Genomic DNA, 22938 nt, shown 5'->3' with positions numbered 1-22938 from the left:
CCACATAACGCTATATTCCTGAACTCTACCATCTACAGGGGCCTGCACTTCACTCGAGGCATCTCCTTCAGCTGGGCTACTTTTCATCACTGGTGCCTCAAGGACCTTCAGTGCCTTTTGTGAATAGTGTCTGGATGTCACCCAAGGCCTCGCCAGCCTGGACCATTCCTCAGGCCAGGAATGCACCCTGAAATTGCCTCACTGCCATCCCAAGCACCAGCAGGCTGATGGGGGAGTGAATGGTTTTCACCTCTGGACTTGAATTGCTTGTGTGAGCTCCCCAGAACTCAAGCTCTGGCTTTTATTTGTATACAGCTCAAGCTCCCGAATGACAATCATCTTCCATCAACAAAGGTAACAACGTCCATCACATTATCACCATCAGCTTATGAAGCAGTACAAAATTTAATTTCTATTTGTCTGCTTTCGAAGTCCCTAAATCCTCTATTTGGACTTCTGTTAGGTAGCTGGTTCTGGGTCGAGTGCACTGAATCTGAAAACCCACCTGCCATCTGTCATGTCGTCTCCCTTGCCTTCTGGAAATTCACCCTCAGCTCGGGCACCACTTGAACTTCTTTCTACTTGCCTGTATTTGTGTGCTGCTGCCAGTAAAAAACTGGAAAAAGCGGTGAAATCCAGTATTTGTTACTCTTTGATATCTAAACCTAAAGAAGTAAGCACTTATCTCAAAATGCACAGCGGTGTTGTGGGCTTGTATTGTCAGCGTTCCATTCTGTCAATGGAACCTCCTATTATGCTGTTGTATACTTAGGAATGAAATGTTAGCTATGTATTAAAGTGCCACCAGTGTGTTCCACTAAGGTTGTTTTTAAAATGTTTTAGTGGAAGGTGTCGTGTGGTGCCTGGTCTTGGGTATCACAGGGGTTTGCTGCTGAATTAACGTTATCGTCCATCCAGATCTCCGTGTATCCTGCAGTTATTTACTACATATTTTTGGTGACGAGGATGGGATGTAAGCAACAGAAGGCCTTGAGGGCATGGTTTCCAAAGAGGATTGGATGGTAGGGATAGATGAGGACAATACTCTGAAGGTAGTGGTTACTTTGATAAAAGGTAGAGTCAGGCATGAGAGTATGTGTTAGTGTGAGACCATTTTATGTCAAGACCCAGAAGCCAATATTATGCAATAATCCTTTATTGCCACCACTCAGCAGCATCTTAAAAGCTTTTAGAACTTCAAGATTTATAACATTCCAAACTTCCAAGTCCAGGTCAAGATTGCATGCCAAAAAGCCTTGCCTTTCCGAGAGATCAAATAAAGTTGATAGATTAGAGATTCAGGAGTTGATTAGGAAAGGTGCAGTTGTGGGAGAGAAAGGTCGAGTGGTCAGTTTCCTGAGCAATATTGTCCTGGAGGAAAAGAAAGAAAAGAGTATGTGTCCAGTAATAATATGTTTGGAATGATATAAAGTTCTAGAAGCTTTTAAGATGCTACTGAGTGGCGTCAATAAAGGATTATTGCATAATAATAGCCTCCTTGTCCTTAATAAAATTCAGATTTTCAGCCCACCAAGGCTGTGACAAATCTACATTTTGCTAAGTAATTGTTGAGTTGTCCTTGTTTGGAGATAATGTGGTGATGAGGGGTGATAGGCTTGTACCGCCGTTTGGACTAAGATCTAAGTTGACCCACGTGCCACATGAAGGATATTTGGGACAGACATTGACTCTTAGGAGATTGAAAGACACGTTTTGGTGGCCAGCATTAAATGGGCAGGTAAAAAAGTGGGTTGAGGAATGTGAGATTTGTAGAAATTCTGAGAAACGATTAAAAGTAGGTTTAGGAGCCATTAATGATGGGCAAAGCACGCGTGATGCCAGTTTGGTTTGGGAGAAAGTGTGCTTAGGTTTTATTACCCCTTTTGCTTATTTACCTGAACAGGAAAGGTGTGCTGCTATCATAGTGGAGGTGGGGTTAAGGTGGGTTGAAGTGGTATTTACGAGGAATGTTACCACCAGGTCCAAAATAGCATTGATGGGTAACGTTTTAAGGAGTGGGGCATTCTAGCTGAGTTGGTACCTGACAATGGGACCAAATTAACATATTTGGAAGTGAGCGAGTTTCTGAATGGTATTGGCATGAAACATGTGCATACCTCTTTATAATCTGTTGTATTCTGTCTATTGCATATTCCTATGTTTGCCTTTACCCACTCAATGTCTTTCTAGTGGAATGCTTCTGCACTGTGATGCACTACGGAATGTTGGGTGCTGGTTGAAGATAAGCCACAGTTATGATGGGGCTGAGCTGCCTGTTGGCTGCTCCTGGTGGGGCTTATTCCAGGCTACTTAACAACTTACAATAAATCCTCTTGAAATACCTCAACCAGTCTGGACTCCATTACTACATCCCATCCTCGTCGCCAATAAAATGTAGTAATGGAGTCCAGACTGGTTGAGGTATTTCTCTGGGAACACAATGAAATGCAAAATACATAAAATAAAACCATAAGACTTGAGAAGTAAAACCGAAAGGTACGAACACAAATAAGAAAGGTACAAACACCTAAATAGTTACTCTTCTTCCCTTCTCCAACGAATACATAAAAAGAAACAGGAAGATAGAAAGACTGGGAGGAAACCACCTAAAGATAGGAATACAAATAAGTACTCTTTTTCCCTTCTCCATAAAACAACGAAAAAGAGAATAGAAAGATACATCCAAAAACTACTCCACACACACCCACTAGCAGGAAAAGTATGAAAGAAGATAGGCATAGAGTAAATGGAAATAGCAAACAGAGAGGCAGAGGAATAAACAACAAAAGATTCATCATACCACCCTGTAAAACAGCATTATAATAAAGACGACCTCGTAAAAGGCTACACATTGAAAATTGAGAGGGATAAACCCCAAATCGACAACTTGAAAAAATCAAACATTGAAAACATTGAAATGTTAAGAGGTAGCAACACAAATTGACAACCTCACAAAGGTCACAAATTGAAAAACATTGAAAAATTGACCTATTAAGAGTGAACATTTGAAGACGTGTGTACAGTAGTAAGTACAACACAATGTAATTCCCGCTAGAAAATACAACTGGAATGCATGCACTTGAAAAATGAATTGAGGTGCACATTCCCTACCAGGAACAATGCACGCATGCATTTACATTGATATAATCGAGAAAACAAATCAATATGTGCAATCCCTACAGAGAATACTGCACGCATGTAAATGTCAACTATGCAAACTATGCAAAGGTAACTTTCCATGCAACAAATTGAAAAATAGAGAAAGATTGAGAAATTGAATTTTTGAAAACCTGCAAACTGTAAAACAGAAAGATGTAAAACAGTGCGTTTAAATATCACAGTGAACATGCAAGTAGATTGATAAAATAAAAAAAATATTGAGTAATCGATATCTTGAGAGCATGTCACTAGGGTCATAAATATAAACACCCCATTAACAAAACAGAAATACATAGATACAACCTAGAAGACACTTTAAAACAGAAACTACCCTTTGAAAAATCCAAAAATCATGCTCAGCTAGACATGTGATCAATAGCTTGAATGTGCACCCAAAAGACAGTGAAACAGAACACCACGCTCCTTAAAACTTAGTTGACATAGACCTAGAGCTGTCTTATTAGAAGCAACCAAAATAAATATGGCAATTGAACTTGAGCATATTGAACGGAAAAAAAACTTGTAGCTTCGTGGTGCACTAGCTGATCAAATTGTGACGATTTCGGACAAATCCAAATCCTTGAGGAACTGGCCAGGTGGAGAGGGTTAATATATTGGTGAAAGGAACTTTTGAGTTAGCTTGCAATGCTGGCTTGGTGGTTCAGGATGCCATTAAGGACATGTTGGGGGCCCACCAAACTGCTATAAATGCCAGCACAGGAAGTTGCCTTTTGAGATGATAAGAGGAAGAAGAATAGCGACAAAATTGTTCCCTTCTTGGATGCGTGATTTAAATGCACATGTGAGGAATTAGATGGCAACACAGGTTCCTGTGTAGAGACTCATCAATGTCAGGGATTGGGTAAAGGTGAAACTGTGGAAATTTAGCTTGTAACTGAACATTATCTGCGCCATCTTGCCTCTCCCCAGCGCCACGCACAGCGCCACGCACGGCCGCCATTTTAGGCACCCCACTCTCTCTCCCTGCTCATTGCCGATCGCCAGCGCGTCCCCCTGGCGCTGCAAGCTTCCCCCGCGCGCCGGCCACCCCCGCTCTCTCATACACGGGCCATAAACCCTCTCCTTCTGCGCGACCCTGCCATGGAACCACATCCCACGCCTGACCGACATCCCATACATGGTCATGCATCTCTTTGATAACCCCCTTCCTCTGCGCCCCATTGTCCGAACCGATCCCAGGCCATCACCTAGCCTTGCGGATGCAGTTTATTGCCCCTACTGTAAGGAAAACACCCCACATCAAAGGGATTACAGCAGATCAAGGCCCTAACCCCCTGAGACCCGACCGGTCACACACACCCCCGGGAATTGGCGGAATATCCTGCTGTGTGATAGCCATCTCCTACTGTGGGTGGGGTGGGGACTCCCACTGAAGATATGTGTGGGAACGAGCTCGAAGTGGGGATTCCGAGGAAGTTCTTTCTTGTATCAAGACAATCTCAAGAATGTGCCATGTGTGATAAACCTGCAATAAAGTCATAAACCTGTGTATAAGAGGCCAGGCCTCAGAGATGCAGTTAGAGCACCTCGTGACGATACCTTGCTGTCTGATCTGATGTGTTCTGCTCCGACGGAATAAAACTTTGTTTCCTGCCTTCCAGTCTCCGGCGCCTGCCTCTTTCATTGGTAAATTATCGAATGGTATGATAGGCGATTACCGCTGGGCAATACTTGAAAGGTTATCGACTGAACTGCCGCTACCATTTAACAATTGGCGTCCCAAGCGTGGGGCCCATCAGCGACACGTGGATCCAGTGGGAGAGGTCCCGACGACAGAGTGAACGACTGCAACGATCGGGAGAGCTCCTGCCCGATAGACCCTCGTCTGGCAGCCGATCATCCGAACTTCACTGGTTCCGAGCAGACCTCTCTCGAGTGATCTACGGTCCTGACTGGGAACCATCAGGAGTGCCGCGGCAAATACGGAGAGTAGAGGACGATCGGGCGCTGGAGGCGGAAGACGAGAAACTGTCCACGCGGTCCGGGTAAGGTCGTGAAACACGACAAATTGCGAAATGATTGATTGATTGATTGAAATACTAGTATTGCTTATTGATTGTTCTCTTTGAGATATTCGCTGCCTACAAACAGGGAGGAGTAGAAATACTCTCTCTCTCTCCCTTTGCAGATAGTGAAGGGTAGGTAACGCAGACTTTTGTCCCCGTTGTAACCCGTCGTGCCTATCTTTATCTACCCACTGATTGATTGTCCGAACATTGATTGTTTTGAAGAATAGTGCTCTTTGAGATATTCTCTGTTTGCAAATAACGTAGAATAGAAATATTCTGTCTAGTCTTTGCAAATAGTGAAGGGTAGGTAACGCAGACTTTTGTCCCCATTGTAACCCGTTGTGCCTATCTTTATCTCCCCATTGATTGATTGATTGTCCGAACACTAGTTGTTCGATATTGGTTCTTTGGAGGTATTCTCTGCTTACAAATAACGAGGAATAGAGATATTCTATCTAGTCTTTGCAAGCAGTGAAAGGATAGGTAGTGCTGACTTTTGTCCCCGTTGAAACCCGTCATGCCTATCTTCTCCCCACTGATTGGTAGTTGGTTCTGCCCGGACCGCTTATTAGAGGTGAACCATCCGGCTCCTCTGGAGGGCACCCCTAATAAGGACATGTTCACTAAATACGAACTAATCGCCGTAGTTTGTAGCAAGCTATGGCTTAAAATATACAAAGGGGGACCCCGAGAGTCAGTGGCCACTGGTAGGATTCTTTTTGACCCTACAAAACTAAAGAAACGCTAGGAAATAGCCCTTTGTGGGATATATGGAACTAAGGGAAGGAGCCAAGCTCACGGTCGAGACGGCCACGAGGTAGCCCGGCTCCATCGCTCTCGCTGCCTAAACATGTCTGCCCTACTGCCCACCCCGCCCAATAAGCACGACAAAATCCTGCACAAACGGAAGCCTGCTGATACCCACCATCGACGTCACCGAACTGGGCTAGATCGCGCACAATTGGGCTATGTTATTTTTCCGATTACGCAGTAACATCCTTGTGCTCGTTACCAGATTGCAAATATGTACAAACACTCCAACAAAGTAGTATAGTTATAACATTTTAATAACTTATAGGTATAACAAACACACCAACAGGGTAAACAGGTTGAAACACGTTTTAAACAACTATTTACATGACAGTCTGCTGCGACCTGCATCCCAAAGCATTTACGTCCACGTGACACCGTCCTCGCCTCTCCTTCCTCGAAGTTGCAACATTGACCTACTTTGGGCGGTCCTTTTAGTCGGCTTTGGGCTATAAAAGCCATGCAAAATCCATCGACATCAGTGGCGGACAACTGTGCGAATAGGCCGGAGGCTACACGAAGCGCCGAAGCTCTGGCAGCGCCAAGATGGAGTCTGCCACGCTGTGCGGATCTTCCCATTCTCTTCTTCCTTCAATAACGGAGGGTGCCCTGGCGGGGGGAAGCGACGCGGACGGGCCTCCCCAGGTGGAGGCTCGCCAACAGAGAGGGCACCCCTGCCTCTGCACTCGCCTGCCGGATGACCACCCAAGCACGGGTTCACCAAGACTGCCACTAGCGCCCGACGCGAGGTGTGGGCCCCCGCAGCCGAATGATCGGGGACCCACCCCGGTGGCGATACCATCTGAACTGCTGCTGTCGCTGCTGCTGGACCCCCGGGATGGCGGTTGATCTTTCAGATTCAGGCCCGGCCCGCTGGAAAGGCGGCTCTGGACTCGGAAGCTTGTCTGCTCGGGCGTGGGCCCCACCCTTGAAGAAAAACGTCCCCTCAGCTTTGCAGATTCTGCGGGGGTCATTGGCCCTCGACTCCCGCGAACTTCCGGTAAGGACAAACCGCCGCCAATGTTCTTTGCCCCGGGCGGCAGCCACCTTGCCTCCGCTTGGTGCAGTGAAAAAGATTGAGGCAGGACGTCGGCAGAAAGACCCGCCTACTGTCCCGCCCTAAGAACGGATCACGGCGTCACCGTGAGACCGTGGTGACGCCATACTGACGCAAGCTTCTGTTTGAATTATCAGAAGACACCGCGGCCTATCCGCTCGGATCGGTTCCGGTGGAATCTCAACATGACCCGGTAGGAACCAAAACTGTACCTCCCCATCCCCGAATCACGATTCATGCTGTCTGTTCTTTTCCATCGATGCCCACGAAAGTTCTCGAACTGCCGAAAGGAATTCTGGTCCAACAGCTAATTCATGGAAAGACTTAGACTGTACACTGGCCCGACCTCGCCCCAAAATGGCGCCGATGTAGGAGAGACCTACAACTCCTTGTGGCGTTCCAGTCACGTGGCATTTGTGTTAAAAGGATATGTATGTGATGTTTCCACACATGATGAGCAGAGGGACGGGAAGGGTACTGACCGAGCATACGTACAACCTTACTGATTGCTGACCTACCCATTTTTATTTAGCGTTTTTATTCTCTTATGCTAAGATAGTGTTGCTCATGATACTCGACGCCTTTCACACCGTGGCCGGCCTGTAACGGTTGTAGGCTCGTATTTGTATACTGACATTGTTTTAAATAAAGGGCTTCTTAAAGGAATTACGGAATCAGTGTCATGACAAGTCATCTAGGTTGGTAAAGGTTTTTTTTGAATAAATGATTGTTACTCCCAATCAATAGAAAGCAGATAATGCAGACCCTATTTGCCTGAAGTTTGGATTGATGAAATTTGTACCAATCACGCCTGTCTTTTTCAGAATTGTTGGAAAATGGTTGACTATAGCCTAAGGTATCTGCCGACTGCAAGGTACGGTACCCTGCCCCATAATACGCGACCGATTGAAAAACAAATGCACGACAAGGGAACCCGTATTTAGGAGACGAATAAAATGGAGCATCTTGTATAGTCGAAGGGAAGGATATAGTAGGTCCGTGGTATTACCCGCTCCTGCCGCTAGCCTGGTACGTGGTAAGTAGAACTTTTTCGTGTCTATGCGCGCTGATGTGCTTTGAATGCTGCACGCCCCCCCCCCCTTCTTTTCTTCTCTATAGGTCACATCGGAGTTCCGACTGAAGAATGGAGTGGACATGGACCGCACCGTGCTCAATGTAGGGAAAAACATAGACAAACGTTGTGGGATGGTGCGTGAAGTGCAGACCACCACTGGGAGCGTGAAAAACTGTATGGTATGACTGTGCGTATGTGCCTTGATTATACGGTATGAAAGTGTATGCATTTCATAGGCTTGGGTCGCTGGAAGAGAACGTCATCGTATGACTAAAATGCTTGTCTATCGATCAAAGGGAGGGGAGTAAAAAGTCCGACACCCCCCCAAAATGAATTACGGAAAATACTGAAAATACGCAGCATGCATAGGAAAGAGGACAGGAAAGGAGAGGTCCCCGTACTTAACGTAGCTCTGTGTCTCCGTCTTAATTCCTGTGCTTGATGTATGTACTGCTACGCCTTACCCGGTATTTGTGTATACGTGATCACCGACTTTATGTCTTTCCCCCCCCCGCTTGTGTTTTCTTACATAGAACTGACCCGTGCTACTCCATGTTGTGTGTGCACCAAGTAGCCTATTATCGTACGCATGTCTCTCTCTCTCTCTCTCTCTCTCGTTTTGTGTCATATGTGTACCAAATAGCCTACTTGATGCGCACGTCTCTCTCTCTCTCTCTCTCTCTCTCTCTTTCTCTCTCTCTCTCTATCTCTCTCTCTTACACTCTCTCCCTCCCTCGCTGAAGGCTCTCTTGCCCTCTTTCTTTTTGAATAAATTAACGACATTGTACCTCCTCAGTATGTGTATAATTGGCCTCAAACACGGTGGTGTTCGAACAAATTGACAGAAACAAAAACGACCGTACTTTACCACGCTACTACCTCTCCTTTCTGCAAATGTTGAACCTAATTGACTAAGAAAGAAAGGACAGGTAAGACGACTAATGTCTCCCAATCTGGCCCTCATCACGGGGACTATTTGTCAGTGGTTTTCGTTTTTTAGAGCTTTAACAACACTATCTCCACCGCCCAGAATTGCCCCCGCCCTATTACCCCGAACTAGAATGTCTAAGCACCCCGCTCTCCCAAAATAACCCCAGCCCTGTACTAGCCGTCTCAGAGTATTTCGAACGAAACAGCTGATGACCTTATTCTCTAAAGGTACATCGCCTAAGCTGATAAGGGTTACCTATTGTCTCCAGCAAGGAAAATGTTTAGCTTATGTCCCTCCCCGAAATAGATACCTGTGAACCCATGACAGTAGCACCTCGCATTTTTTTCTTTTCATAAACTTAGCAGTCCTCGGAGGAAAGTGTGTATTAACAGAACTTGTGTTAAGATGAACGAGTCTCTACCGGAGAAGCCGGTTTGAATTTTTGATAGATCAGAAAGTTGACAGATGTCAGGCTTCCTGCAACGATTATAGGGCACAGGAATCGACACCTAGCAGGCCAGACGATGAAAATTTGCAGGAACACCCATAGAAACCTGCACCACAGCAATGATTAATAAACTAGTAACATGCACCGACATAAGAGTTGATAGACATCAATCATACAGCAACCGATAAAAGCATTTCCCCAACTACTCGGTGGTTGGGAGAGAGGATGAAGTGTGTAAATGTCTTCCCTGCCAACTCTCTAAGATTTTGTTTCTTGTACTCATTCAAAGATAACCTGCGGCCATCGGAAGAGAGGGGTCGGACGTGACGCACAGCCTGGCTGCGGACCATGGAACATCTATAGCATCGACCAAGGGGGAAGCAACGAAGCAAAAAGGGCGTGAGACGAGGCACCATCATCAGCATGAAAAACGATAGAACGAAGGGCTATCTCGAGGCCCCCTGCTCGCCGACCAGCATGCCTGAAGTCCCAACCCGTCGGGCCCGATTGATGGGCCCAGTGCTGAAAGATTCTGCTCCCCTTGGTCTGCTTTTTGATCCGATCCCACTCCACCCCCTCTTCCCTCGGCATCCCAAAGTACGCCACACCCCTTCTCTCTCTCTCTCTCTCTCTCTTATATGGATTTTGAATTTGACTTAAACAACAGAAGAACAAAATGCGCGTACCCCGCCTCAGGGTACCTACGATAAAATGAGTTAGGGGACAGGACTGTGATCCGAGAACCACGACTGGTCACACCCTGCTACGTGAAAACTCGGATTTGAGCTGGACCTTAGCTCCACCGCCGGTGCTCAACAGTGCCAACGAAAGAAGAACAACAATAAGAGCTTACCAGTGATGGCTCGTTATAATAGGACACTGGAAAGAAGAACTCCCTTCCATGACTGTAACTCATGATAAGTTGAATTCCTCTCCCAACCACCTTTTTATGTTGACTATCTTCCACTCGAGTTTTCATGATATTGCGTCAGTCACTTCCAACTGTACATTGATAAGTTAAGAAACTCTAACTTTGTGTAAATGACATTCGTATAACACCAGCCGTGCTCACGACTATGCTGACTATTTTTGATCCACACGAAGTCTGGGCCTTAAGTAATGTACGAAATATCCCTTGTTTTGTCAGAAACATTTTTGCTTTACGGTATCATGTTTGTGCTCAAACAAGCTCTCCTCCTCCTATCCCTGGGCCTGACATGCGGCACAGCTGATGTAATTTTGTATGCACTACCTCCTCGCCTACTTTATCAACTGTATGTAACTATGTACAATTGTGTCAGATTGCTCCTGCCTGTCCTAAAAACTCCGCACTTTTAAGGAATGCATGAAAAACATTCACGGTATTATAGCTAAAGGGTTAACGAAGGTGAATGTCGGCCAGGCAAGCTGGCGAGATATGTTAAAAGGGAGGACTGTGGAAATTTAGCTTGTAACTGAACATTATCTGCGCCATCTTGCCTCTCCCCAGCGCCACGCACAGCGCCACGCACGGCCGCCATTTTAGGCACCCCACTCTCTCTCCCTGCTCATTGCCGATCGCCAGCGCGTCCCCCTGGCGCTGCAAGCTTCCCCCGCGCGCCGGCCACCCCCGCTCTCTCATACACGGGCCATAAACCCTCTCCTTCTGCGCGACCCTGCCATGGAACCACATCCCACGCCTGACCGACATCCCATACATGGTCATGCATCTCTTTGATAACCCCCTTCCTCTGCGCCCCATTGTCCGAACCGATCCCAGGCCATCACCTAGCCTTGCGGATGCAGTTTATTGCCCCTACTGTAAGGAAAACACCCCACATCAAAGGGATTACAGCAGATCAAGGCCCTAACCCCCTGAGACCCGACCGGTCACACACACCCCCGGGAATTGGCGGAATATCCTGCTGTGTGATAGCCATCTCCTACTGTGGGTGGGGTGGGGACTCCCACTGAAGATATGTGTGGGAACGAGCTCGAAGTGGGGATTCCGAGGAAGTTCTTTCTTGTATCAAGACAATCTCAAGAATGTGCCATGTGTGATAAACCTGCAATAAAGTCATAAACCTGTGTATAAGAGGCCAGGCCTCAGAGATGCAGTTAGAGCACCTCGTGACGATACCTTGCTGTCTGATCTGATGTGTTCTGCTCCGACGGAATAAAACTTTGTTTCCTGCCTTCCAGTCTCCGGCGCCTGCCTCTTTCATTGGTAAATTATCGAATGGTATGATAGGCGATTACCGCTGGGCAATACTTGAAAGGTTATCGACTGAACTGCCGCTACCATTTAACAATTGGCGTCCCAAGCGTGGGGCCCATCAGCGACACGTGGATCCAGTGGGAGAGGTCCCGACGACAGAGTGAACGACTGCAACGATCGGGAGAGCTCCTGCCCGATAGACCCTCGTCTGGCAGCCGATCATCCGAACTTCACTGGTTCCGAGCAGACCTCTCTCGAGTGATCTACGGTCCTGACTGGGAACCATCAGGAGTGCCGCGGCAAATACGGAGAGTAGAGGACGATCGGGCGCTGGAGGCGGAAGACGAGAAACTGTCCACGCGGTCCGGGTAAGGTCGTGAAACACGACAAATTGCGAAATGATTGATTGATTGATTGAAATACTAGTATTGCTTATTGATTGTTCTCTTTGAGATATTCGCTGCCTACAAACGGGGAGGAGTAGAAATACTCTCTCTCTCTCCCTTTGCAGATAGTGAAGGGTAGGTAACGCAGACTTTTGTCCCCGTTGTAACCCGTCGTGCCTATCTTTATCTACCCACTGATTGATTGTCCGAACATTGATTGTTTTGAAGAATAGTGCTCTTTGAGATATTCTCTGTTTGCAAATAACGTAGAATAGAAATATTCTGTCTAGTCTTTGCAAATAGTGAAGGGTAGGTAACGCAGACTTTTGTCCCCATTGTAACCCGTTGTGCCTATCTTTATCTCCCCATTGATTGATTGATTGTCCGAACACTAGTTGTTCGATATTGGTTCTTTGGAGGTATTCTCTGCTTACAAATAACAAGGAATAGAGATATTCTATCTAGTCTTTGCAAGCAGTGAAAGGATAGGTAGTGCTGACTTTTGTCCCCGTTGAAACCCGTCATGCCTATCTTCTCCCCACTGATTGGTAGTTGGTTCTGCCCGGACCGCTTATTAGAGGTGAACCATCCGGCTCCTCTGGAGGGCACCCCTAATAAGGACATGTTCACTAAATACGAACTAATCGCCGTAGTTTGTAGCAAGCTATGGCTTAAAATATACAAAGGGGGACCCCGAGAGTCAGTGGCCACTGGTAGGATTCTTTTTGACCCTACAAAACTAAAGAAACGCTAGGAAATAGCCCTTTGTGGGATATATGGAACTAAGGGAAGGAGCCAAGCTCACGGTCGAGACGGCCACGAGGTAGCCCGGCTCCATCGCTCTCGCTGCCTAAACATGTCTGCCCTACTGCCCACCCCGCCCAATAAGCACGACAAAATCCTGCACAAACGGAAGCCTGCTGATACCCACCATCGACGTCACCGAACTGGGCTAGATCGCGCACAATTGGGCTATGTTATTTTTCCGATTACGCAGTAACATCCTTGTGCTCGTTACCAGATTGCAAATATGTACAAACACTCCAACAAAGTAGTATAGTTATAACATTTTAATAACTTATAGGTATAACAAACACACCAACAGGGTAAACAGGTTGAAACACGTTTTAAACAACTATTTACATGACAGTCTGCTGCGACCTGCATCCCAAAGCATTTACGTCCACGTGACACCGTCCTCGCCTCTCCTTCCTCGAAGTTGCAACATTGACCTACTTTGGGCGGTCCTTTTAGTCGGCTTTGGGCTATAAAAGCCATGCAAAATCCATCGACATCAGTGGCGGACAACTGTGCGAATAGGCCGGAGGCTACACGAAGCGCCGAAGCTCTGGCAGCGCCAAGATGGAGTCTGCCACGCTGTGCGGATCTTCCCATTCTCTTCTTCCTTCAATAACGGAGGGTGCCCTTGCGGGGGGAAGCGACGCGGACGGGCCTCCCCCGCCTCCCCAGGTGGAGGCTCGCCAACAGAGAGGGCACCCCTGCCTCTGCACTCGCCTGCCGGATGACCACCCAAGCACGGGTTCACCAAGACTGCCACTAGCGCCCGACGCGAGGTGTGGGCCCCCGCAGCCGAATGATCGGGGACCCACCCCGGTGGCGATACCATCTGAACTGCTGCTGTCGCTGCTGCTGGACCCCCGGGATGGCGGTTGATCTTTCAGATTCAGGCCCGGCCCGCTGGAAAGGCGGCTCTGGACTCGGAAGCTTGTCTGCTCGGGCGTGGGCCCCACCCTTGAAGAAAAACGTCCCCTCAGCTTTGCAGATTCTGCGGGGGTCATTGGCCCTCGACTCCCGCGGACTTCCGGTAAGGACAAACCGCCGCCATTGTTCTTTGCCCCGGGCGGCAGCCACCTTGCCTCCGCTTGGTGCAGTGAAAAAGATTGAGGCAGGACGTCGGCAGAAAGACCCGCCTACTGTCCCGCCCTAAGAACGGATCACGGCGTCACCGTGAGACCGTGGTGACGCCATACTGACGCAAGCTTCTGTTTGAATTATCAGAAGACACCGCGGCCTATCCGCTCGGATCGGTTCCGGTGGAATCTCAACATGACCCGGTAGGAACCAAAACTGTACCTCCCCATCCCCGAATCACGATTCATGCTGTCTGTTCTTTTCCATCGATGCCCACGAAAGTTCTCGAACTGCCGAAAGGAATTCTGGTCCAACAGCTAATTCATGGAAAGACTTAGACTGTACACTGGCCCGACCTCGCCCCAAAATGGCGCCGATGTAGGAGAGACCTACAACTCCTTGTGGCGTTCCAGTCACGTGGCATTTGTGTTAAAAGGATATGTATGTGATGTTTCCACACATGATGAGCAGAGGGACGGGAAGGGTACTGACCGAGCATACGTACAACCTTACTGATTGCTGACCTACCCATTTTTATTTAGCGTTTTTATTCTCTTATGCTAAGATAGTGTTGCTCATGATACTCGACGCCTTTCACACCGTGGCCGGCCTGTAACGGTTGTAGGCCCGTATTTGTATACTGACATTGTTTTAAATAAAGGGCTTCTTAAAGGAATTACGGAATCAGTGTCATGACAAGTCATCTAGGTTGGTAAAGGTTTTTTTTGAATAAATGATTGTTACTCCCAATCAATAGAAAGCAGATAATGCAGACCCTATTTGCCTGAATTTTGGATTGATGAAATTTGTACCAATCACGCCTGTCTTTTTCAGAATTGTTGGAAAATGGTTGACTATAGCCTAAGGTATCTGCCGACTGCAAGGTACGGTACCCTGCCCCATAATACGCGACCGATTGAAAAACAAATGCACGACAAGGGAACCCGAATTTAGGAGACGAATAAAATGGAGCATCTTGTATAGTCGAAGGGAAGGATATAGTAGGTCCGTGGTATTACCCGCTCCTGCCGCTAGCCTGGTACGTGGTAAGTAGAACTTTTTCGTGTCTATGCGCGCTGATGTGCTTTGAATGCTGCACGCCCCCCCCCCCCTTCTTTTCTTCTCTATAGGTCACATCGGAGTTCCGACTGAAGAATGGAGTGGACATGGACCGCACCGTGCTCAATGTAGGGAAAAACATAGACAAACGTTGTGGGATGGTGCGTGAAGTGCAGACCACCACTGGGAGCGTGAAAAACTGTATGGTATGACTGTGCGTATGTGCCTTGATTATACGGTATGAATGTGTATGCATTTCATAGGCTTGGGTCGCTGGAAGAGAACGTCATCGTATGACTAAAATGCTTGTCTATCGATCAAAGGGAGGGGAGTAAAAAGTCCGACACCCCCCCAAAATGAATTACGGAAAATACTGAAAATACGCAGCATGCATAGGAAAGAGGACAGGAAAGGAGAGGTCCCCGTACTTAACGTAGCTCTGTGTCTCCGTCTTAATTCCTGTGCTTGATGTATGTACTGTTACGCCTTACCCGGTATTTGTGTATACGTGATCACCGACTTTATGTCTTTCCCCCCCCCCCGCTTGTGTTTTCTTACATAGAACTGACCCGTGCTACTCCATGTTGTGTGTGCACCAAGTAGCCTATTATCGTACGCATGTCTCTCTCTCTCTCTCGTTTTGTGTCATATGTGTACCAAATAGCCTACTTGATGCGCACGTCTCTCTCTCTCTCTCTCTCTCTCTCTCTTTCTCTCTCTCTCTCTCTCTCTCTCTCTCTTACACTCTCTCCCTCCCTCGCTGAAGGCTCTCTTGCCCTCTTTCTTTTTGAATAAATTAACGACATTGTACCTCCTCAGTATGTGTATAATTGGCCTCAAACACGGTGGTGTTCGAACAAATTGACAGAAACAAAAACGACCGTACTTTACCACGCTACTACCTCTCCTTTCTGCAAATGTTGAACCTAATTGACTAAGAAAGAAAGGACAGGTAAGACGACTAATGTCTCCCAATCTGGCCCTCATCACGGGGACTATTTGTCAGTGGTTTTCGTTTTTTAGAGCTTTAACAACACTATCTCCACCGCCCAGAATTGCCCCCGCCCAATTACCCCGAACTAGAATGTCTAAGCACCCCGCTCTCCCAAAATAACCCCAGCCCTGTACTAGCCGTCTCAGAGTATTTCGAACGAAACAGCTGATGACCTTATTCTCTAAAGGTACATCGCCTAAGCTGATAAGGGTTACCTATTGTCTCCAGCAAGAAAAATGTTTAGCTTATGTCCCTCCCCGAAATAGATACCTGTGAACCCATGACAGTAGCACCTCGCATTTTTTTCTTTTCATAAACTTAGCAGTCCTCGGAGGAAAGTGTGTATTAACAGAACTTGTGTTAAGATGAACGAGTCTCTACCGGAGAAGCCGGTTCGAATTTTTGATAGATCAAAAAGTTGACAGATGTCAGGCTTCCTGCAACGATTATAGGGCACAGGAATCGACACCTAGCAGGCCAGACGATGAAAATTTGCAGGAACACCCATAGAAACCTGCACCACAGCAATGATTAATAAACTAGTAACATGCACCGACATAAGAGTTGATAGACATCAATCATACAGCAACCGATAAAAGCATTTCCCCAACTACTCGGTGGTTGGGAGAGAGGATGAAGTGTGTAAATGTCTTCCCTGCCAACTCTCTAAGATTTTGTTTCTTGTACTCATTCAAAGATAACCTGCGGCCATCGGAAGAGAGGGGTCGGACGTGACGCACAGCCTGGCTGCGGACCATGGAACATCTATAGCATCGACCAAGGGGGAAGCAACGAAGCAAAAAGGGCATGAGACGAGGCACCATCATCAGCATGAAAAACGATAGAACGAAGGGCTATCTCGAGGCCCCCTGCTCGCCGACCAGCATGCCTGAAGTCCCAACCCGTCGGGCCCGATTGATGGGCCCAGTGCTGAAAGATTCTGCTCCCCTTGGTCTGCTTTTTGATCCGATCCCACTCCACCCCCTCTTCCCTCGGCATCCCAAAGTACGCCACACCCCTTCTCTCTCTCTCTCTCTCTCTCTTATATGGATTTTGAATTTGACTTAAACAACAGAAGAACAAAATGCGCGTACCCCGCCTCAGGGTACCTATGATAAAATGAGTTAGGGGACAGGACTGTGATCCGAGAACCATGACTGGTCACACCCTGCTACGTGAAAACTCGGATTTGAGCTGGACCTTAGCTCCACCGCCGGTGCTCAACAGTGCCAACGAAAGAAGAACAACAATAAGAGCTTACCAGTGATGGCTCGTTATAATAGGACACTGGAAAGAAGAACTCCCTTCCATGACTGTAACTCATGATAAGTTGAATTCCTCTCCCAACCACCTTTTTATGTTGACTATCTTCCACTCGAGTTTTCATGATATTGCGTCAGTCACTTCCAACTGTACATTGATAAGTTAAGAAACTCTAACTTTGTGTAAATGACATTCGTATAACACCAGCCGTGCTCACGACTATGCTGACTATTTTTGATCCACACGAAGTCTGGGCCTTAAGTAATGTACGAAATATCCCTTGTTTTGCCAGAAACATTTTTGCTTTACGGTATCATGTTTGTGCTCAAACAAGCTCTCCTCCTCCTATCCCTGGGCCTGACATGCGGCGCAGCTGATGTAATTCTGTATGCACTACCTCCTCGCCTACTTTATCAACTGTATGTAACTATGTACAATTGTGTCAGATTGCTCCTGCCTGTCCTAAAAACTCCGCACTTTTAAGGAATGCATGAAAAACATTCACGGTATTATAGCTAAAGGGTTAACGAAGGTAAATGTCGGCCAGGCAAGCTGGCGAGATATGTTAAAAGGGAGGACTGTGGAAATTTAGCTTGTAACTGAACATTATCTGCGCCATCTTGCCTCTCCCCAGCGCCACGCACAGCGCCACGCACGGCCGCCATTTTAGGCACCCCACTCTCTCTCCCTGCTCATTGCCGATCGCCAGCGCGTCCCCCTGGCGCTGCAAGCTTCCCCCGCGCGCCGGCCACCCCCGCTCTCTCATACACGGGCCATAAACCCTCTCCTTCTGCGCGACCCTGCCATGGAACCACATCCCACGCCTGACCGACATCCCATACATGGTCATGCATCTCTTTGATAACCCCCTTCCTCTGCGCCCCATTGTCCGAACCGATCCCAGGCCATCACCTAGCCTTGCGGATGCAGTTTATTGCCCCTACTGTAAGGAAAACACCCCACATCAAAGGGATTACAGCAGATCAAGGCCCCCACCCCCTGAGACCCGACCGGTCACACACACCCCCGGGAATTGGCAGAATATCCTGCTGTGTGATAGCCATCTCCTACTGTGGGTGGGGTGGGGACTCCCACTGAAGATATGTGTGGGAACGAGCTCGAAGTGGGGATTCCGAGGAAGTTCTTTCTTGTATGAAGACAATCTCAAGAATGTGCCATGTGTGATAAACCTGCAATAAAGTCATAAACCTGTGTATAAGAGGCCAGGCCTCAGAGATGCAGTTAGAGCACCTCGTGACGATACCTTGCTGTCTGATCTGATGTGTTCTGCTCCGACGGAATAAAACTTTGTTTCCTGCCTTCCAGTCTCCGGCGCCTGCCTCTTTCATTGGTAAATTATCGAATGGTATGAGAGGCGATTACCGCCGGGCAATACTTGAAAGGTTATCGACTGAACTGCCGCTACCATTTAACAAAACGAGGTGGTGCTGGACATGGATTATCCAAGTTTAGGGGGCCATACAAGGTGGGAATAGTAGGTAGTAATGGGGTGAAGTTTAAAAATGGTCAAACGTGGAATTTGAGAACAGGGCTTTGTTTCATAAGAATGGTATATGCTCTACTCATGACAAGAAAGAGATGAAATGTAGTGGTAGTTTGTCGATGAATTAAGTGGGTTGAGATAATGGGAGGTGAGCGTGGCTTCAGGGTTCGGGGTGATTATAGGAGAAGGGAGGTGTGGGTGACTTCAGGGCTCGGATGTAGGTAAAGGTAGTTGAGGGTGACTTGAGGACTCAGAGTGGGTAGGGATAACGTAGTTGAGGGTGATGAGGGCTCAGGGGTGGGTAGAGGTAAAAGTAGGTGAGAATGACTTGAGGGCTCAGAGGTGAGTAGAGGTAAAGGAAGGTAAAGGTTACTTGAGGGCTTAAGGGTGGTAGAGGTAAAAGTAGATGAGGGTGACTTTAGTGTTCTGGGGTGGGTAGAGGTGAAGGAAGTTGAGGGTGACTTTAGGGTTCAGGGGTGGGTTGAGATCAAATGAGTTAAGGGTAACTTGAGGTCTATGGGTTCAGTAGAGGTAAAGTGAGGTGAGGTGACGAGACTTGATGCTTCGTGGGGAGAGGAGGTAAAGGAAGGTGAGGCGCACTTGGGGGTTGTGGGTAGGGATGGGTGTAACTCACTTAATCCCATGTAGCATAATCACACAGAATTACCTAAGAATTCAGCGGGATTACAGGGAATTACGCAAGAAGATTAATTTTGCATTTAGTGCTATTTCTTAGTGCAAAAATGTTCCCACCTGTTCAAAATGGACACAAGGTTGCATCAGAGATAGCGCTAAATGAAACAGAACATGAATAGCCGGTGCGAGTAGCTGCTCGCTAAATGTGCTCTTGTTGTCGGATTTTCCCTAATATTACACCGCTGTTTAGCGCTCTTTTCATAGCGCAAAATGCACACTCACATCCAAAATAGATGCGAGGATGCATTTTGCACTACGAAACAGCATTAAATGCAGCAGAACGTGTGTGTGTGTGTGTATGTGCTTATATAGCGCCGAATCACCCCTGGGGGTATCTCCGCGCTGTACTCATACTGCTGTAGGAACCCTTCCTGGCTATCCGTGTGAAGTGTCCACTCCTGGGCACCCCCATGGTGAAGCCAGGCATCCCAGCGCTATTGGGGCCGTTGTGGAGATTAAGCAAGCTATTGCCCAGAGTTGCAGCGTGGGACCCATGATTAGGATAGGCACCGAGGCGAGAATATCAGGTCTGAGGAATTTATAGCCCGAGACCCTGCCGCGGCGGGAATCGAACCCTGGTCCCGGACCAGTGCTCTGCATCGAGGTCTGCCACTCTAACCATTGAGCCACACTTCTCCGTGAATAGCGAGCATGCACTGTTGGGCACCGGCACACATGAACCTCGATTCCACAAATCTTTGCAATGCAAGGACGCCAAGATTCCTGTTGGCCGATGATGGTGTCTTGCTCTCCAACGAGCATCAATACAGAAGCCAATCAGCGGGTTTATCGCCGGTGGTCACGCAAAGGACCTGATAGTTAATGTTATAAAAATAGAGGTCATTAAACCCTCCCGTTATCCATGGCAGCAATTTAGGGTTAATTATCAACCTGTGGAATATGTGAACATTTTTGATTACCAGCCATTCGGTTTAATTCTAAGGTTGAAGCTGCCAGCACCCTGAGGCACAGTGCTGCGTGACTCCTATGAGGCAGAAAATGAGTGTAAACCTCCAGGTGTACACAGCAAAAGCAGGCTCAGAAACTACTTATGGGTCCGAAGTATGGGAATGCACCAAGGTAAAGTAACTACAGGAGGTAGAATATGGCTCCCTAATATCAGTACTCTGTCTGTGGCCGGGTACCCCATTGACTCCTCCAGATATAGAACTTAGTATCACACCCATAAGTGGTCTTATCTTATACTGGACTAGGCTGCGCAGGAATCCTCTGGACAGAGCTGGACGGTGCATGTAAAGAGAACACCCTCGGAGTTTGGACTCGGTCATATCTAGAAAAATCCTGCATGAATCACAAATTCACTTAAACTCAATCAAGGAGCATCTCTTCCCCCACAACTTAGAACAGAAGTGTCTGCAACAAAAGATGGATCCCTGTTCAACACTTCCCTGAGGAGGGCATGCCGTAAACCTCAGATCCAGGCTGAGAACCCTCCAAACGAAGGTCTGTAGAGTCGAACAGGAGAACCCAAACCACTGGCGGCTCTCAACATTCTGAAGAGGTGCAGCGCCGAGGCTGGGATCACACAGAGTCACACAAGATGTGGTCCGTGGGCTGCGCTGCCGCCTCTGGTGCAAGAAACCAGGGTTCGAGCCTCGGGGTCGCGTCCGCATCCTGTGATTCTGGGCAAATCACTTCATCTCCCCGTGCCTGAATGTGTAATGTAAATACGGTACTATGTAAAGCGCTCCAATACCTTCGGGTCGAGTACGCGCTATATAAAAGATGCACACAAAAAAAAAAGCAGGCACTCAATACCTTTTCCAAGAGGCTGCCACCTGTGTGCCTGTCTAGAGCAGAGGTACTTAGGCTGTAGTGAGGCTGCTTCATATAACAATCACCTACTAGGTTTAAACCGGTACCAGGATGTTTGTTTCCAGTCCAGGGAAGAACTGTCTTGGCAGTTCAGTCTGGACTGTTCCCATGAGAAACAAGTTGCCACGCAGCGGGAAGGCCTTTTGCAAAGGTTGACTGGTCAGGTTTCCGTTGCTTATTGCTATATTTCGGTATTAAACTAGTACTAATAAGGTGCGCCCAATGCCCAGACAGTGTTACCAAGTGTAAAAAGTACAAAATAATCAATTAATACTATAAAAAATGTGCCGCATCACGCCGCATAATTTGCATTTTCGTGCCCCATAATTTATGCAACCGTGCCGCATAAATTGGCCCTCTACTGCCAGTGGCTCTGCCAATAGTCCACGATGTACTCGTTGGAGAAGCCTGGCGTAAACGCATAAATGAGCAATCCGGGGTACAGCTGGCAAGGGCATGGGGTCGGTGTGTCGCGTGCAGGCAGTGACAGGGCGGACTGGCACAGGGTGGAGGGGGTTTGTTGGTTCCGTGTCAGACTCACCTCAGCGAAGAAGAAACCAGCTGTCACCAGAGCAGCAAACAGATACCACTTCCGCACGATGGAGGGCGCATGAGGCGACATTGGGGCGCACCCCTAGCACCCCACACGCACAGGCCGCTGTCTCGCAGGGTCTATGCCAGGCACAGGCGTGGCCCCACTGTCCCACAGAGTCCCAGCTGGGGCTGTGCACACTCGTGCATGAAGCAGTCTCGGCTGTCCCTTGACTGGGCTCTGCTGGGTCAGAGTCCGAGCGCTCACAGACAGCGCTCCGCCTCCACGGGAACGGGAAGGCACCTGTCAGGCTGAAAACTGTCGTTAAAAGGAAGCCGTGCAGGGGGAGTGCCCTTTGTTCCTACGCTCAGTGCACTGAGTGTACATTAACATTATTAATCAGTTGCAGTCCCCTAAGTTCCACAACAGCAGCGCCCAGAAAAGGGTGGCCCACCCACCCGCTTTTTAGGGGTCTCTCCCCAATTTGGGCGATGTGTCACGTTGGCCACACGCACTGGCCCTGGCCGACGAATGTTCCACATTTCGACACTCGGGAGAAGCAAGTCGAACGCTGGTCAGTGTGAGTGAGTTTTGGGGACGCAACGAGCTGCCCGCAGGGTGTGTCCCTCTTGTTTCATTCAGCGCTAAGCACACTGTGCAGAGGTGGGGGGCTGCTACAGGCCTTTGTTTACTCCGGGGGCTGGGGGCGAAGCTGCAGCAGGCGAGGGGCTGCACACAGCTGCAGGAGCGCACTGGCCTACCGAGGCGCTAATCAAGTCTAAACCGCAGTTAAAGCGCCTTGAGTGTGTGACTGGAACCCAAGCTGGGGCCTGCCTGGGAATATTCCCTGGACGTCTATTTCTTACATTCACCTTATTATCAGACTTATTGTCACATCAGGGCCAGTGCTTAATTTGAGCAGGTGGCTGCGGGGGCACACTGGCACTCTCTTGTGGCGACCAGCACTTGTGTCTCCTCATCGTTTCAGCCAGAGTGAGAAAGACCAAAACACAAAAGAGGGAAGAAAAGGGAAGGGAAGATGGAAACACAGTGACTAAAGGAGAAAGCAGGGTCGAAAAATAACCTGAA

General features: G+C 48.0%; 1 protein-coding gene across 2 annotated transcripts in view; it reads right to left on the bottom strand.

The window, feature by feature from the left end:
- LOC146839444 (NXPE family member 3-like) overlaps positions 1–22157 on the bottom strand; it is a 100732-nt gene extending 78575 nt beyond the window's left edge. The window contains exon 1 of one of the 2 annotated variants that reach the window (XM_085651499.1): positions 21859–22157. In XM_085651499.1, the coding sequence (XP_085507625.1) occupies positions 21859–21939 (81 nt within the window). In that variant the 5' untranslated portion in view covers positions 21940–22157. The remainder of the gene's footprint in view (positions 1–21858) is intronic. The other variant, XM_085651498.1, reaches the window with a different exon arrangement.
- Positions 22158–22938: the final 781 nt, after the last annotated feature.

The sequence above is a fragment of the Triturus cristatus genome, chromosome 4_1, assembly GCF_964204655.1.
Source record: "Triturus cristatus chromosome 4_1, aTriCri1.1, whole genome shotgun sequence".
Classification (NCBI taxonomy): domain Eukaryota; kingdom Metazoa; phylum Chordata; class Amphibia; order Caudata; family Salamandridae; genus Triturus; species Triturus cristatus.
This window is presented reverse-complemented; position numbering and strand designations above follow the sequence as displayed.